At 37.9% G+C, this 19,210-nt stretch overlaps 1 protein-coding gene across 1 annotated transcript in view; it reads left to right on the top strand.

Annotated features, from left to right (window-relative positions):
* Positions 1–19,210, top strand: part of HMCN2 (hemicentin 2) — a 542,629-nt gene that overhangs the window by 280,324 nt on the left and 243,095 nt on the right. Inside the window, exons 21-24 of the mRNA XM_053695481.1 lie at positions 3,959–4,103; positions 4,785–4,897; positions 4,981–5,140; positions 9,895–10,060. Coding sequence (XP_053551456.1) covers positions 3,959–4,103; positions 4,785–4,897; positions 4,981–5,140; positions 9,895–10,060 — 584 coding nt within the window. The remainder of the gene's footprint in view (positions 1–3,958; positions 4,104–4,784; positions 4,898–4,980; positions 5,141–9,894; positions 10,061–19,210) is intronic.

The raw sequence follows: 19,210 nt of genomic DNA on the forward strand, positions 1-19,210 counted from the left end.
TTACTCTTCCTTTGGGTTCTGAGGGTATGCTCCCCTTCTCAGGGGGCCTCGATTTAGGTTTTGTGTTCCCCTTTTTAGGGACCTGTCTGTAGGTCCGACGACTTAGGTTTCCTGGAGCATGCCCTCTGTCTGGGGGTTGCTTTTGCGGTCTGTTTCTTGCTTGACTGCTTCTTCCTTCTCGCAAGTACCCTCTGTGTCGTCCTGTTATGGACTCTGTGTTCTCAAACTTGGGTTTTTTCACCTAGGTGTATTACACACTTTTTCATGGCGAATGCTTTGGTATTCTATGGTCAGACACTGAGAGAACTTTGCCTCTTCAGTTGCATTCCGTGCTTTCAGGATGTTGGAGAGACGTCTTTTCTGTCTCTGTGCCAGGTCTTATCCCCTGGGTTTCGGCTGTTGTCTCCTTCATTTGTGGGGGATAAGCGGTGGGAGACCGTCTGTTGGGTGACAGTGTCTCCTGGAGGACTGTTGGTTCAGTCGAGTCCATTTGCGGTCTCTAGTTTGGCTTCTGGACTGACTGCGAGTCAGTGTCTTTGGAGCTTTTCTTCTTAAAATTTTCTCCGCTTCAGACGAAGTGGTTTTTTAATTGGGTAGAGGTTCAGGCCTGGTGCCCTCAGTATGGGCCGCATATTGTACCTTCCCCTCTTGGCATTCAGTGTCCTCTATAGTTTGGTATTGTTTTCCCAAAAGTAATGAATGCAGCTGTGGACTCTTTCCATTTAAGAAGAAAAAATTATGCTTACCTGATAATTTCCTTTTCTTCTGATGGAAAGAGTCCACAGCTCCCCACCCGTAATTTTATGTGGGGCGTCCTTATTATTTTTCTGACACCTTTCACCCTGATATTTCTTCTATTGTTCCTTGTTCCTCGGCAGAATGACTGGGGGATGAGGGGAGTGGGAGGAGGATTTAAGCTTTTGGCTGGGGTGTCTTTGCCTCCTCCTGGTGGCAAGGTTCTTATTTCCCAAAAGTAATGAATGCAGCTGTGGACTCTTTCCATCTGAAGAAAAGGAAATTATCAGGTAAGCATAATTTATGATTTTAAAAGTCATGTTAAAAAGATATAAACTACAGGAAATTGGGCAAAATACAAAATAAAAGCGCATGACCTTTTTTATGATGCATAATTAAAATAAATAAATAGGAGATATATTTTGAGTTTTAAGGAGATGGTAATATAAAATGATAAATTGTATATAGAAAGCATCTCTACAATACACTTTCATTATTTATTTTGTCCCCTTTTCCTATAATTTTTATGATGCATAATTAAAAAAATAAATAGGAGATACATTTTGAGTTTAAGGTCCCCTTAAAGGGACATTAAACACTTTGAGATGGTAATATAAAATGATAAATGGTATATATAAAGCAACTCCACAATATACTTTCATTATTTATTTTGTCCCCTTTTCCTATAATTCCATTCTGACAATCGTGTGCATTTCAGTTCCTGTTAGAAATGGAAGTGCAAAACACTGTTATATAACAGAGCCATTGGCTGCACACTCTAGTGACCTATTTATAACTGTCTCTAATTGGCCACAGCAGAGAAGGTAACCTAAGTTACAATATGGCAGCTCCCATTGTTTTATAGACACTAAAACTTTACACTTATTTTGTCACTTTCAGCTAATGAAACTTTATAAAAACATCTACTTGTTATTCTTAGACTAATCTTTTCTCTGAATGCATCATTCTATCTAGCATGTATTTAGTGTTTAATGTCCCTTTAAGGCTTAAATTCCTTCAATGCCAGAGATGGTTACAACATTTTCCATAGCTGCCATTTTTGGAAGTCAAGAGGTTAAAAAAAAAAGCAGTTATTTGTAATGATTAAAACATGTTGGGTTTTTTAAGCATCAGAAAACATTTGGGAATCCAGTTCCCATTAGATGATTCAGCAAGGGATTCCAAGAATTGTGTTTGAACGGCGTGGTGTTTCCCAGACTAATGGGGAATCCAGAACTTATTTATATGAAATTACACTAAGAGGACGTATATCCTCAGAGACTCATACAATTATATGAAGATGACGCAGCCGTTCTGAACCTTAGACTTTGGTGAACAACTCAGTATTACCACTGTAATTGTACCTTCTATTCTGAATCCTATCCAGAATATGTTTATTTTGTGATTTAGTCAAATTTGAGCCCATTCAGCGCTGTTGAGTTTGCAGCACATTATTAAGACTCCAGTAGCAGTTTTATCATGAATAAGAAGACGCTTTCCCAGCAGATGTTTGCAGTATTTTCTGACTTCTCTCATTTCCAGCAGTCACCTTTTGAAAACCCATTCTTGTCTGTTTCATTTGTTTTCATGTAAAAGTTGCCATATTTGGAGCTTTAGTCCACAGAGAACAAGGCTTGCCCCAGTTTTATGTTATTATAAAGTGCATTGTTTTGCAGTTGTTATCAGCTAAAGCTCATTACGGACAGATGTGTTGCAGAGTTAGCCTTGTGGAGTTAGCAGGCTCAGTTTAGGTTCTGTGAATTAGAAATTGCTCAATTTTAAGAGATAAATACAAAGTATATTCTAAATGTAGTACCTTTTTAGACTAGAAAGTACCATTTATCTCTTGCTGGATATTTTCATGAAAATGATATGGACATACATTATTTAAGATATATTTACACTTACGAAACAAATAATAAAAAGAGTGTTTGTAGCAGAAAGAATATGGTATATATGAGAAGGGGCATGACATTTGACACATATATGACACAAAAAATGTAATTTGTTTTGCATTTCATATGGTGGCATTTTCCTTTATTACGGTATTTCTGTAAACGAAAATTATTTTCTAAACCTGCTGTGTATGCAGGACAAAAAGGTACGATTTGTGTGGGAACCTCACAGAAAAGAAACAAAAGGTTTCAATTTATCTCTAAATGCAATATACCAACAACTAACATAGCTCACCTTGGTGTGAATCACTTAGCATTGAAGAAGTTAAAGTAATAATTAATAACTGTATCAATGTATTGTTTTAAAGCAAAAAGTCTGACATAAATGTAATTCATGTAGTTTGTTCATATGTTTAAAAATATTATATGCTTGTCTATTGCTGCTGAGTTGATCACAGGTAAAGATTACATACTAGTCTTTGTGTTAGGTTTATAAGCACCATACTCAGAGGACATCCTCAGAAAAACTATAAAGTTACTGGTCTTTAAATGAAAATGGAGGAAGTTATCCCTTTAAATACCTTTAAGTATTTTTCTCTTTACTTTTTTGCTAAATTAAATATTTTATTGGCAAATATGTTTAGAGTTTAATGCCTAAGAACAGTTTAACACTCTATGGGGCCGATTTATCATGGCCTGAATGGGGCCAAATACATCTGTTTCCGTGCGAGACTTCAGGCTCGCCGTAAACAGGAGTTAAGAAGCAGTGGTCTTAAGACTGCTGCTCCTTAAATCGTCCTCTGAGGCGGCGAACAGCAATACGCCCAATCGCATACGATCGGGTTGATTGACACGCCCTGCTAGTGGTCGATTGGCTGTGAATCTGTAGGGGGCAGCATTGCACAAGCAGTTCACCAGAACTGCTTATGCAATGATTAATGCCGACAGCTTACACTACAGTGGATCATGTCCGCCAGACACATCGGCCCCTATATATAATTTTTTTCGAAGGAGCCCATTTAAAATGTATTTGTTGGAGCGTGTTTTGATTTTTTTGTGTAATGATCGGTAGTGATACAGACAGCTTTACCAGGGCCGGCCCTGAGCTTTACACGTTTGTATTCTGCAGTGCTCTGACAACTGCACAGCTTGCTGACACCTGTGCACACCCCATACAGTGATCTGCCTGAAATGACGTTTGTAATGCTGAAAAACAGGGGGGAGGCCCAGTCAGCACAAACGCTACAGTAAAACTGAACGTGTAAATGAAAAATAAATCAAATAGCGCAAGATACAATCTCCTGATTTGTCAACCTTTGTCTCCCCAGCTGCAGCTGCAGTGGCGCCATTCCTTAGATGGAGAAGGTGGGCTTCACATAGAACCAGTGATGAAAGAGGATGCTGGGAAATATATTTGTGAAGTCACCAATGCTGCTGGCTCTGCAAATCACAGTCTGCTGCTGCACGTGCATGGTGAGCACAAGCGTGTGTATTAACTTGTATTTGCTGCTCACTTTCTATGTCTAGATGTCAGTGCCTGGGTGGTTTATTGGGCCTATTTGTTTAATATACGATGTCTGCAGTGACTAAGGCAGAGTCATAGAAGATACCTGCTGTGACATGAAAGTCAGAATTCAATTGTCATGGTTCAGGCAGAACATTTGATTTTAAGAGACTTTTCTCTTCTCTTTGTATCCTTTGTTAAAAAAACAAAAGCATGTCTAGATAGGCTCAGGAGCAGCAATGCATTAGCTAGTGATTGGTAGCTACATATATATGCCTCTTGTCATTGGCTCGCCATATGTGTTCAGCTAGCTCCCAGTATTGCATCACTGCTCCTGTATCTCCCTTTAATAGAGATTAAAAAGAATTGAGATTTAGGTAAAGGAGATCTTATTTTTATGGACATATAAAAACCATACCTGAAGTACAGGATTTTGCAAACTCTAAGCAGGCCAGGGACGTACCCCTTGTTATTCCCTTGGATATAGCAAATTAACAGATAAAAATGAGCTACTGCACTGATCAAACAATCACTGAGAAGAATGTTGCAGGGTTGTGCTAATTATAGAGGAAGAGCTAAAACCGTATTCTTTCTGAGGCACAGATTCAAACATGTCATAAACCCTTCCATTTTCTTTATCATATGCACAGTGGCCCCTACCATTGTGCTAGGACAAACAGAATATACCACTCATGAAGGCAAAGCCATCTCCCTACCATGTGATGCAAAAGGGTACCCACCTCCTGTGGTTAAATGGACAAAGGTAAGTTGTTTTAGCTTGCTTATTCCTTCTCCAGCTCTTCTCTTCCCATGATCCCACCTTTTTTTACTTTTATTTACTATCAGGAAGAAGAATCCCTGACTCCAGAGAGCCCCCATTATCATGTCAACAAGGACGGCAGCCTACTGATACCACTTCCGTCCGGCGCTGACAGTGGCCATTACTTGTGCACAGCAACTAATCTTGCCGGCTCCACGAGCAGACAAACTCGGCTCTCTGTCCACAGTAAGATTTGCGCTCCCCTTACTTTTATGTCCAAACTCAGAACAATTACAGAGCCAGCCAACAACAATGAATATAAAATCAGTTGTGGAATTACAGTTCTTATCTATAGTCATAATCTAATGAATATTTGATTATTGTTTTATTATGTCCCATTTATAGCACTCTAATGCTGAAGTACAGAACTAATTTACAACAACAACAGAACCACAAGTCATATAAACTGTTTCAGTCTATAGAGTTCTTTATACAACATATTGTGGCACTACTTACAAATCAAAGGGGCAACTAATGGACAAAAGCATTATGTTCTAATTCATTGGAGAATGTTATTTTTGCAGTAGTATCCCTTTCAAACTGTGACCAAGGTTACCTTGTTGCTGTTATATTTTTAGACACAATCCACCAGTTCACAAAGTTGTGTTTGATTTTGTTTTGTGCTTAATAAACTAAGGCTGAAGAAGGCTGTTTTAAGTTCACATTCAAGTCTATGGGGCCGATTTATCAATGTCTGGCGGACATGATACGCTGTAGTGTATCATGTCCACCAGATATCGCTGAATGCTGACAGCATACGCTGTCGGCATTCAATATTGCAAGAGCAGCTCTTGTAAACTGCTTGTGCAATGCCGTCCCCTTGCAGATTCGCGGTCGATCGGCCACTAGCAGGGGGTGTCAATCAACCCGATCGTATTTGATCTGGCGGAGTGATGTCCGCAGCCTCAGAGGTGGCTGACAAGTTAAGGAGCAGCGGTCTCAAGACCGCTGCTTCTTAACTCCTGTTTTCGCGCGTAAACAGGGGTATTTAGCCCCATTCGGGCTATAATAAATTGGCCCCTATGGACTGTGACATTTCTTTCTGCACTGTGAATTTCATTTTCTTGTTTAATAAATTTATTGTACAGCGTTAAAGGGACACTCCAAATTTTTGTGGGGTGGAATATGTGTCTAATCATCCTAAGGCTACCACTAAGGGGATGGTTATCTATAGCTCTCTGGGCTGGTGAGATTCTATAAGAATGCTGCCAGTACTTCTATTTCCCTTGTGAAATTCTATAAAGCTGCTTCTTACCCTTAAATCAGGGTGTCTCACTATGGGGCGTATACTGCATTTTCGTATGGTAAGGAGGTACATACATTACAAAAGTGCAGAATTAAATTTGTAATTTAAAAAATCATTACAAATGAATAATTGAACTATTCACACAAAAACATGCAGGAAAACATTGAATTATTAAAGTGCATCAAACATCATAAAAAAATTGTTCACCAAAAGTGTATTTTATCAAAAACTTAAAATTTGTATGTAAATTGCACAGGAATAAATCGTTATTTAAAGGGACATAATACTCATATGCTAAATCACTTGAAACTGATGCAGTATAACTGTAAAAAGCTGACAGGAAAATATCACCTGAGCATCTCTATGTAAAAAAGGAAGATATTTACCTCACAATCTCCTCAGCTCAGCAGAGTAAGTTCTGTGTAAAATGTTATACTCAGCTGCTCCCAGCTGCAGGTAAAAATAAAAAAAAAATGAAGAAATGAACAGCAGCCAATCAGCATCAGCAGTGCTGAGGTCATGAACTCTTACTGTGATCTCATGAGATTTCACTTAACTCTCATGAGATTTCATAGTAAGCTTCCTTTACCTGATTGGTGAAATAATATGAGAGTTCACGAGGCTCATCCTTTCAGCTGTCCCAGGACAGACACACTAAAATGCTGCTTAGAAATCCTTTACAATGGGAGGTGGCTACTGAGGAACTTTTGAGGTAAAATATCTTTCTTTTTTACATAGAGATGTTCAGGTGATATTTTCTAATCAGCTTTTTACAGCTATGCTGCATCACTTTCAAGTGTTTAAACATTTGGGTATTATGGCCCTTTAAGTACACTGGATTTTGAAAAAAAACACCTAGAAATTCATAGTTATAAGTACACAATACAATGGAGCATATTTATCAAGCTCTGTATGGAGCTTGATGCCCCGTGTGAAACGGTGTTTCCGTCTAAAGAACGCTGCTCCATAACCTGTCCGCCTGTAAATCAACCCTATCCAATACGATCGGGTTGATTGAATGGCCGCGAATCTGCATGGCGCGGTATTGCACCAGCAGTTCACAAGAACTGCTGGTGCAATGATAAATGCCGACAGCGTACGCTCTCAGCATTTATCGATATGCAGCGGACATGATCTGCAATATCGGATCATGTCTACTCCCACATTAGTAAATAGGCCCCATAGTGTAATTGTTTTTTTTTTTTTCATAAAATAGGCTGAACATGGATGTTACATGGGCATATATGAAATTTTCGCCCAAATCCCAACATAGTTCTATAAATATTTTCCCACTATAGTTCTCATTGTTTTTTCTCGCCAGTTAAAAGGTGGTGAGTGTTCACAAAATAATCAAAACACTAATTACTCTGAAAGGAAAATCTATTCATATGAAATTACAGCTACAGTGCACTGAAAATGGCGTCATTTGGTTTGTAATAAGTGTAATATTCAAGTTTTATAATACGCTGGTTTCCACCTCTGTACTTCGCCCTCTTCTGTAGCAGAGAGCTTTCAGTGCTAACATTGCTCAAATTAAATCATTAGCATTCCTATTCTTGCGCTTGTGATACAAGTTGAAAGTAAAATGTTAGTGCACAAGCAAAAGACTCTGGCGCATTTACAACTGGAGGTCAGACAGCACGGCCGCGCTAACTCCCTTTTCTTATCGACTTTTATGGGATCTCTTCTGGCTTTTGCTCGCACGCTAACCCGAAGGTGTACAAGGATAACTGCGCTAAACCCGAAAGTGCCCAAAGAATACTTTAAATACCTTTGTTCTTCACTTAGAAGATAAAGTTCTTATTATTTATATATATAAAAAAATCTCTAAAATTTGTCTAACATTCTCTGAGGTATAGTACTGACGAGACTTTTTAGATAATCTCACCAAAGCATAGAGCTTTAGATCACCTGGCACTTAGTCTTTTATTATTATTATTATTATTATTATCAGGTATAAATAATAATAATAATAATAAAATCACCTGGCACTTGCTTTTTTCTCTTTTCTGGACCTCGCATGGGTCAGAAGGCTTCTGGTACTTCTTTATCATTATGGTTTAAGGCTTTAATTAGAAAGCTGTACCTTGTTGCAGGGAAGTCTCCCCCTGAGTCTTTTACTGCTCATTCCACTAGAGCAGTGGTCTCTTCTTGGGCCTATTGTTACGGAGCTTCTCTTGAACAGATTTGCAGGGTCTTTTCCAACGGTTTATGGCAGGAGAGTAATATGTGATGATGTTGTCTATTCTCACCATCCTAAGAAAGAAAACAAAGTTTTACGCTTCCCTGATAAATTAATTTCTTTCCAGATGTTGAGAGACCACAAATCTGCCCTTATTACTATTATTATTATTATTGTTGTTGTTATTGATATACAGTTGGAGTTGCACTTCTTTTGCCCTGCTTTGGTCCTTTCCTGTGTTTCTAGCGCTTTACTTTGCCATATGTGTAACTGGGTAGGGAAGTGATGGGAATTTGGGATAAAAAAAAAATCTCTAGGGGTGTTTTGGCTCCTCCTAGTGGTCAGAGAAAGCAATTACATGTGTGATGATCTTGTGGACTCTCAACATCCTAAATTAAATGAGGGATGCATACATTTTTTGAGCATGAAGAAAAGTTTAATAAAAATTTAACTCTTCCTGCTTCGTTCACATTAAAGGGAAATGAAACCCCAACATTTTCAGACACAGGATACAATTTAAAAAATGTTGCACTTTACTTCTAGTCAAATTTGCTTTGTTCCCATGATATTCTGTGTTGAAGAGATACCTAGGTAGTTGTCTGGAGCACTACATTGCAGGAAACAGTGCTGCCATCTAGTGTTTGTGCAAATGGATATATATATCCATTATATATCTGAATCAGGAAGGAAAAAAAATGTGGGTTTCATATCCCTTTAATTTAAACAAGTGTGTAAAGCTGAGTCCTGGGACTCTACTTTTCATTGGCTGATAGGGACAACTCAAACAAGTTGGATTTTATTCAGAACAGGAACATCCTATTAAATACATGTTTAAAAAAGCACCATAAACATAGCTATAGTGGTGGTAGCCCTCTGTGTCCACAGTGAGATGATATCAGATAATGTTCCCTGATATAATAACCATTAAACAATAATAGTTTATTCTTAAAGTGAATGTAAATTTTTATTTAAAAATTCGATTAAAAACAGGGGCACTTTAATTCATCAAAATTTACATTTCACTCATGTTGTGAAAAAAAACTTTTAAACTTGACAGCCACTCCAGCTTCCTCCGCCTGTCGCAAAGCCTCTTCCTGGGTCTAAAATGAGGAATCAGGCTTCCTCCAATCACGGCGTTGAATCAGACACTGATTCCCCCGGGGGGGAAGCCGTGATTGGAGGATGACCTACCATCATTTCTGATATCACAAATGGCTTGTGACAACCGGAGGAAGCTGGAGCGGCTGTCAAGTTTAAAAGGTAAGTTTTTTTTCACAATATGAGTGAAATGTAAATTTTTATGAATTAAAGTGCCCCTTTTTTTAATCCAATTTTTAAAAACCGGGCACTTTAGCATCAAAATTGACATTCACTTTAATAAAGCATTTGTAACACAGCAGAGAAGTGTTAGTAGTGACAGGTCCCTTATACATTTCACTAGGCTGGTGATAATGACCATTAAACTCTCCCAATCCACTTCATCTCATTTATATGCTTCTGTCTCACATTTAGCAAAGCCCAGGATTAGCATAAACGGCACCCACGACCTGAGCGTTCCCCTGCACATGGTGGCAGCTCTGGGGATGGAGATCACGTTGCCCTGTGAAGTAGATGGTCATCCCCTGCCTGTTGTGTCTTGGAAGAAAGACTCTTTCCCGCTCCCTCTCATCTCAGCTAGGTAGGTACAGACTATCTCCAATGACATTGTACTTCTTTATGTCTTATTTTCTTTGCCCAAAATTCTTTTGTGGACGTCACTATAATACAGAACAAATATATGGGGATTAAAGAATACACAGGAAATACAAAATAATATGGATGTTTAATAAGATTTATATATATATGTGTGTATATATAAGTTGCGGGTAAAGCCAGATATTGGTTAATCCTAGCATTACCCGGGTAAAATGGACATTACCCAAGCGACTGTGGGTAAAGTATGATCATAAATCCCCTCAGAGTGCAGAGTCACTGCATCAATAATATATATGATGTAATGCAATTCCCACATCTTCACTAGCTTTTTAGTCTCCGTCTGCGGAGCCCTTCTTATAAACCTCATTCCCCAAAGGTTACTTGGGGTGGATGGACGGGGCGCCTTCTTTGAACCCCCAAGACGGATGCAAAAAAAATAGTTTATATGGGAGAATTACATTACATCGGCTTTACCCACTGCCACTTGGTGAAAAACAGTTAAGAGTGAGTGCACCTATTGGATTGAGACAGCTCAACCCGGATAAACAGCTGTTCCTTCAAACAACTGTGAGGGATCGATGGGGTAAAAAACAAGTGAGGGGAGCTGTGTGTATTTCAATACATAAATAATATGTGTTACCGTGACCTTTAAATGAGCTTCTCGTATTGGTTTCAAAATTCAATCATAATATATATTGCGCTGTGATAAGGTAAACAAATAGGTGAAAAATAGTGAAAATATGACTACAAGAGGTTAAAAAACAAAATATTTAATTGTTGCCATACAAAACAATATTGGACTAGATAATATATTCTGATAGGATAATAAGTGGTAAAGAGCTCTATTACCTTGCGTATATTATATATTAAAATTCCTTAATCACAAGTTAAAATTGACAATAAATTGACAATAAATTCATGCTATAGTGTTCAAAGCATATGATAAAAACAGATTAAGTTAAAATAATTAACATAGGAAGTGGAAATAAATGTTCATCTGATGAATTGCAAGTATCTTTTGATGTGACTTTAAATGTGACTTTTAGTTGGAAATGAAATTACTCACAGTTTGCTTGAAATAATTTTTCAGGTGTCTGATTGGTTGAAACAGACAAGCCTTTATGTGAATAAAAAATGTTTTCGCTGTAGTTAAAACTTGTAGATAGAAATTGTAGATGAAGATAACTACTGGATGGTAAAGATGCTGAAACTGTTTACCTAAACTGGGTTTGCAGGAGTTTCAGTTGTTGATAAAACTTGGTTCTGTATATTTAAACTGTTATCTAAGACTTGGTTTGCAGGAGTTTCAGTTGTTGGTAAAACTTGGTTCTGTATATTTAAACTGTTATCTAAGACTTGGTTTGCAGGAGTTTCAGTTGTTGGTAAAACTTGGTTCTGTATATTTAAACTGTTATCTAAGACTTGGTTTGCAGGAGTTTCAGTTGTTGGTAAAACTTGGTTCTGTATATTTAAACTGTTATCTAAGACTTGGTTTGCAGGAGTTTCAGTTGTTGGTAAAACTTGGTTCTGTATATTTAAACTGTTATCTAAGACTTGGTTTGCAGGAGTTTCAGTTGTTGGTAAAACTTGGTTCTGTATATTTAAACTGTTATCTAAGACTTGGTTTGCAGGAGTTTCAGTTGTTGGTAAAACTTGGTTCTGTATATTTAAACTGTTATCTAAGACTTGGTTTGCAGGAGTTTCAGTTGTTGGTAAAACTTGGTTCTGTATATTTAAACTGTTATCTAAGACTTGGTTTGCAGGAGTTTCAGTTGTTGGTAAAACTTGGTTCTGTATATTTAAACTGTTATCTAAGACTTGGTTTGCAGGAGTTTCAGTTGTTGGTAAAACTTGGTTCTGTATATTTAAACTGTTATCTAAGACTTGGTTTGCAGGAGTTTCAGTTGTTGATAAAACTTGGTTCTGTATATTTAAACTGTTATCTAAGACTTGGTTTGCAGGAGTTTCAGTTGTTGATAAAACTTGGTTCTGTATATTTAAACTGTTATCTAAGACTTGGTTTGCAGGAGTTTCAGTTGTTGGTATGACTTAATTATAGAAACTGTTCACCTTGTATTTATTTGCTGGAGTTTCTATTTTTCTGGTTGCGTGAGGTGTTTGAACGCTTCTCTTTGTAGGTGTCTGTTTGTAGCTGAAACTATATACCCTCCCTGGGTTTGCTGGAGCTTCAGTGATTGATGGTTGGTCTGTAGTGAAACTGTTTACCTAGGAAAGGTTTGCAGGAGTTTCAGACCACCTGTTGGTTATAAAAATCTTTTCTTAAGAGTTGCTGGAGCTGTATACCTTTTTCAAGGTTTGCTGGAGCTTCAGGTCTGGTGAGTGTCCACTTTAAGTCTTGTGGTGCTCGGTGTATAGCAATCACCGGTAACGGATTTTTTCGTGTTCAATCCTGGGTAGTCTCAGATGCAGACTTGAGTTGTTGGAGTGCACACTAGGGGCAAATCTACGCGTTTCGGCTTCAGCCTTTATCAAGATGCCCTCAACAACTGAAACTCCTGCAAACCCAGTTTAGGTAAACAGTTTCAGCATCTTTACCATCCAGTAGTTGTTATCTTCATCTACAATTTCGATCTACAAGTTTTAACTACAGCGGAAAATTATTTTATTCACATAAAGGCTTGTCTGTTTCAACCAATCAGACACCTGAAAAATTATTTCAAGCAAACTGTGAGTAATTTCATTTCCAACTAAAAGTCACATTTAAAGTCACATCAAAAGATACTTGCAATTCATCAGATGAACATTTATTTCCACCTCCTACGTTAATTATTTTAACAATCTGTTTTTATCATATGCTTTGAACACTATAGCATGAATTTATTGTCAATTTATTGTCAATTTATTGTCAATTTTAACTTGTGATTAAGGAATTTTAATATATAATATACGCAAGGTAATAGAGCTCTTTACCACTTATTATCCTATCAGAATATATTATCTAGTCCAATATTGTTTTGTATGGCAACAATTAAATATTTTGTTTTTTAACCTCTTGTAGTCATATTTTCACTATTTTTCACCCAATTTTCACCTATTTGTTTACCTTATCACAGCGCAATATATATTATGATTGAATTTTGAAACCAATACGAGAAGCTCATTTAAAGGTCACGGTAACACATATTATTTATGTATTGAAATACACACAGCTCCCCTCACTTGTTTTTTACCCCACTGCCACTTGGGTAATGTCCATTTTACCTGAGTAATTCTAGGATTACCCGGACTTCTTACTTTACCCGTAACATATATATTACTATAGTTTACTAGTCTGGGATTAAAAGCCCACAGGGTAAAACGATAGAAAGGAAAATCCTTAATGTGTGAGGAGCATGGGAAATGTGCACCGCTTATGCACAGAGGAAACTAAATGCTCTATAATTCCAAGACATTTCTATTGTGCTGCTATAGAATAACATATCAGACAAGTCTTAACGTTTTCAAAACAAATTTACATCCTTTTTACTGCAATTATTTGTCAGTAGTCAAACTCCACCCACCTTATTCGGAGGGGCCAATCTAAGCTTTAATCTTCAGACAACAAGGCTTGTTGCTGTTATAGAGTTAGTATAAAGGGAATTGTTTTGCAATTCTCTGATAAAGGCAATTAGGTACATATATGTAGCATGGTTAGCCCTGCAAAGTCAGGTGCATTTCAAGTTCTGTGAATTAGAAATGGCTCAATTTTTAGAGCTAAATTACATGGAAACAAGGCGAAATAAATATGAAAATATATTGCAAAGTTGTTGCATTACGTACAGCTAAACATTTAATATAAAAAGTATTTACTGTCCTTTTAATGTCACTCAGCAGCATATTAAAAGGACATAAACCTCAAAACTGAAATGCAGATGGAAACATTTCAGTTTGGAAAACAATTGTTTTTCCATTATAAATGTATTAGCAAACATGTTATGCCTGTTTCACAAATAGCCTTTAGTTTGCACAAAGCATACTTACATATGTTACTTAGAAAAAAGAAACAGGGCTAATATCAGTAAATAGATTCAAATATTCAAAAATAACATTCTGCAAAATCTTAGTAAAAGAGCAATACACATGAAAAGTTCGTTTTGATTCAAATGTAGCAAAAATCTAACAATGACTGCTAGCAATATGATAAAATATAACAAAAGATAAAGAACAAAGTTAAAGTGAAGGTCAATTTTGACGAATTAGTGCCCGGTTTTTAATAATCCTATCAAAATTGACATTGAGAGCCGCTGCAGCGCTTCCTCCGCCCATCGCAAGTCCTCTTCTCGGATCTAAAATGACGAATCCGACTTTATCCAATCGCGGCGTTCCCTCAGGCCATGATCCACCCGGGGGGAACGCCGTGATTGGAGAAAGCCGGATTCGTCATTTCTGAAGTAAGCAGAGGCTTCCGACGGCCGGGGGAATCGATGGAGCAGCTTTCAGGATTAAAAGGTAAGTTTTTGAAGAAAACGCTTGAAATGTCAATTTTGATGAATTAAAGCGCCCTTGTTTTTAGTAGGTTTATTAAAAACCGGGCACTAATTCGTCAAAATTGACCTTCACTTCAACTTAATCAATGCACAATATGGCAGTGTGTTTAAATCACTGCAGTGATCATGATGCAACCATATATAGTGGTAGATGTATCAAGCAGTTGATGCTGCAATCTACCACTGAAGTTTCGGGTCCTCCTGAAACTTATGTTAAGAAACAGCGGACAGGATGAGTGACACCTCCTGCTATTGGCCGCAAATGTGCAGGGGCGGCATTGCACAAGCATTTCACAAGAAATGCTTGTGCAATGATAAATGCTGACCACTTATGCTATCGGCATTTATCGATGTCAGGCAGACATGATTCTCTACAGCGGATCATGTCCGCGCGACATTTGAAAAATCTACCCCATAGCCTTTAAATCACGTTTACTTGCATAAAAACTTGTTTAAAACACATTGTAGACTTTATGTATATATAAAAAATAGCTTGTATAAGCCAGCTACGGCGTAAAGTTATTGTTGTATACCGCCGTTTGGTAAACCTCACTTTTTCACAGTATTCCTGTTACATACAGGGGAACAGAATGTATGCAAGATTCAAAGACAATGGGCCTATCTATCAAGTTCCGAATGGAGCTTGATGCCCCGTGTTTCTGGCGAGCCTGCAGGCTCGCCAGAAACAGCAGTTATGAAGCAGCAGTTACAAAGACCGCTGCTCCATAACCTGTCCGCCTGCTCTGAGCAGGCGGACAGGAATCGCTGTAATTCAACCCGATCGAGTACGATTGGGTTGATTGACACCTCCCTGCTGTCGGCCCATTGGCCGCGAGTCTTGTGAGCTGCTGGTGCAATGCTGAATACGGCGAGCGTATTGCTCGCCGTATTCAGCGAGGTCTGGCGGACCTGATCCGCACTGTTGGATCAGGTGCGCCAGACTTTGATAAATTGGGGCCAATGAGATAAAAAAAAAAAAAAAAACTGGTAAAAAATCTCTACATTCAGAGAGCAAATATCATAAAACACTTGCCTGGCCAGACCTGTGTTTGTTCGTTACCACTACACATTTCTGGGTCACGTCTCTTCCTCAGTTGTCAATACAATAATTTACATAGGTGTCATAAATCTATATTCAAATGCTGCACCTGCTTAGTCAGCAGTGACATATTATTTAGTGATAGTGCAAACTGTGCAATTGATGACGACAGTCGCAGAGTTGGAATGTAGGTGTATAAGGCATATGTACATATGCCAGTGTTGTCCCAAGGACCTATTCAGTGGGCACACCACCTGGCTGATTTTACTGACCACCTGGCTAAAATTTGCTAAATTATGCAATAATTTGTGCTTTTGAAAGCTTAAGTAACATTTAACAATAACAGAAAATCTTTTGATATTGCAAATTATTACACTGCCCCCACACATCTACTTCATAATGCCACACAGTTGGCATTTTCTGTGGAGAACACTGTTTGCACAGTGATACATTTTTGTTAATGCATATGTATATTAAAAAAGCTTCTGTTCAACACTAAAATGCATTCATGTTCATTTCAATTTTGAGATTATTGACCCTTTAAAATGAAACAAGAAAGTAGCAGGATGCCCACTTCTGCTATTTCATAAATAAACTGTCTTTAAACATTTTTTTTACAGTTTTATGTCTCTATAATTGGATAATTTAAACATAAGTTATGTCCCTTTAATTGCATAATTTAACATAAATTAATTAAAATTTATGCAACCATATGAATATTTATTTATCTATTTAATGTAAAATATTTACAGTAAATACACACTATATCACTTTATTAAATATGATTCTTCATGTTTTCAGCTACTTGACTGCAAAGGGCTCCAATGCACTTAAATATAAATATCTATATACAGGTGGCCCTCGTTTTACAACGGTTCAATTTACACCGTTTCAGAATAACAACCTTTTTTTTCCAGTCATGTGACTGCTATTGAAAAGCATTGAGAAGCAGTGCATTTATTAAAATAGCCAGTAGGTGGAGCTGTCTGCTTGTGTTGCAGCAAAGCCAAGCAAGCTGAAATGAATCAGTTTAACCAGACCTGAGCTATTAAGCAGATTTCAAAGGCACAAGATCTTCCTGTCTATAAATCAGTCCAAATTGGAATGCATAGAAAGAACTGTTTGCAGAAAAATGCAAGTGAAGTCTGTGTTGTGTGATTATTTTGTTAGGTTTATAATGCTGTTTAGCAAATGTTTTTGTTCATTTAACTTAGTTTAATTATATATTCTGTGTTGTGTGATTATTTATTAGGTTTATAATGCTGTTTAGCATTTAAAGTCTTCATTTCAAAGCTTTAAAAATAATGTATTAGGTGTTACTTATGACAATTTTGAGAGGGGCCTGGAACCTAACTCCCTCACTTCCCATTGACTTACATTATAAACTGGGCTTCAATTTACAATGGTTTCGATTTACAACCATTCCTTCTGGAACCTAACCCCGGCGTAAACTGAGGGCTACCTGTATGTGTAAATATGTATTTATGTGTTTATATGTGTTTATATGTCTGTAAATACACAAATAAATAAATACATATGCACACTCACACATATATATATATATATATATATATAACACACAGAGAAAACCCAGCACTCACTTACAAGCTCTCAGCTAAGATTTAAAAGCAAAAATGGAAAGGTTAGTCACCGCATCTGGCCAAATGGGACAAGCTCAGGTACCACGTCAAGGTCCTCTCCAATACCTGAGACCCTAAAACAGCCACACAATGCAAGCTTTCAAATCCAAACAAACTGAAAACAAGGGAAGGGTGCACAGGAATATGTAACCACCCTAGACATATACAAAACACGGAAGGGAACTGCACTCTCATACCGGACCGGGTACACATCCCATGACCCTGCAACATGCTCAGCCCTGGGTGCCACTGGCACTCACAGGAAGCTGTGCTGTCCCTAGAGCCACAAGCAGTTAACCCCAGACAGGTCTGGGTGCAAGAACCATAGGGAAAATTACAAAAATTCCGTGTTTTGTATATGTCTAGGGTGATTACATATTCCTGTGCACCCTTCCCTTGTTTTCAGTTTGTTTGGATTTGAAAGCTTGCATTGTGTGGCTGTTTTAGGGTCTCAGGTATTGGAGAGGACCTTGACGTGGTACCTGAGCTTGTCCCATTTGGCCAGATGCGGTGACTAACCTTTCCATTTTTGCTTTTAAATCTTAGCTGAGAGCTTGTAAGTGAGTGCTGGGTTTTCTCTGTGTGTTGTATTAATTTGTTTTGTAATTTTCCCTATGGTTCTTGCACCCAGACCTGTCTGGGGTTAACTGCTTGTGGCTCTAGGGACAGCACAGCTTCCTGTGAGTGCCAGTGGCACCCAGGGCTGAGCATGTTGCAGGGTCATGGGATGTGTACCCGGTCCGGTATGAGAGTGCAGTTCCCTTCCGTGTTTTGTATATATATATATATACATATTTATTTAGATATGCATATGTATGTATCTCTATGTTAAAGCCCTTTGCATACTTTTATTTCTAACACCTGCGACCTCATATCTTTAAACTCTTATAAGTTTTTTTAATGCAATATAAAAAAAATATCAGACAGTATTAATATGAGTGTAACTGAATTTTTTATGTGTTTTGTGCAACTTTTTTGTCTCGTGTTTTAGTTAACCAGAGCTTGTAAGTTGTGCTATACTGACACGTGTTAAATTCAATTTCTGTCGTACGCAAATAGCAGAGAAATACCCCATATAGCTCATGCACTGTAGTTAGGGCGCCGCTCGTAATCTAGCCCTCAATAGCTCCTGAGCACAACGCTGCACAAAACTGATTTTGTTTAAAAATAAAATGAAAATGATGTAATGACTGATTTTATTTTTTACATTATGTATTTGGACAAGTCACTTTAATATGTATATAAATCCTATGCTATAATGAGCAAGATGCAAGGAATGCACAATTTAATGCAATTTAGAAAAAAGTATTGTGGGAATTACCTTCTCGTGTTTTTAATGTGTTTTTTCCCCTTAAGTAGACCCTGGCAGAGACTCTAAACTGTTCTGTCTTCAGTAGGTATCTGCTGTAGCTGGGGTGCAGGGGTGATCTCATTACTGACATCTCAAGGGAAGTAAAATTCAATTTGAAATGAATAGAAATGAAACAATTACACAGCTCGGTAATGTGATTTGCTAGAGCCATGTGCATAAATATTACAGGAGCTGGAGCCAGACTGGAAAACAGCGCCGGGGGGAGCATGGGACTTGCTTAATAATTGTTCCAGGGGATTCTAATATCCCTATAATTTAAACAATTGTGCACATCTGAGTCCTGGGACTCTTCTTTTCATGGGCTGATAGGGACAACTCAAACAAGTTGGATTTTATTCAGAACAGGAACATCCTATTAAATAAAAAAAGCATCATAAAACATTGTTGTAGTGGTGGTAGCCCTCTGTGTCCACAGTGACATCATGTCAGATATAGGGGCCTATTTACTACGGTGCGAGCGGACATGATGGAGCGGACATCCGATATAGCGGATCATGTCCGCTGCACATCGATAAATGCCGACAGCATATGCTGTCTGCATTTATCATTGCACCAGCAGTTCATTGCCCCCTGCAGATTTGCGGCCAATCGGCCG

Source organism: Bombina bombina, chromosome 12, assembly GCF_027579735.1.
Source record: "Bombina bombina isolate aBomBom1 chromosome 12, aBomBom1.pri, whole genome shotgun sequence".
NCBI lineage: Eukaryota > Metazoa > Chordata > Amphibia > Anura > Bombinatoridae > Bombina > Bombina bombina.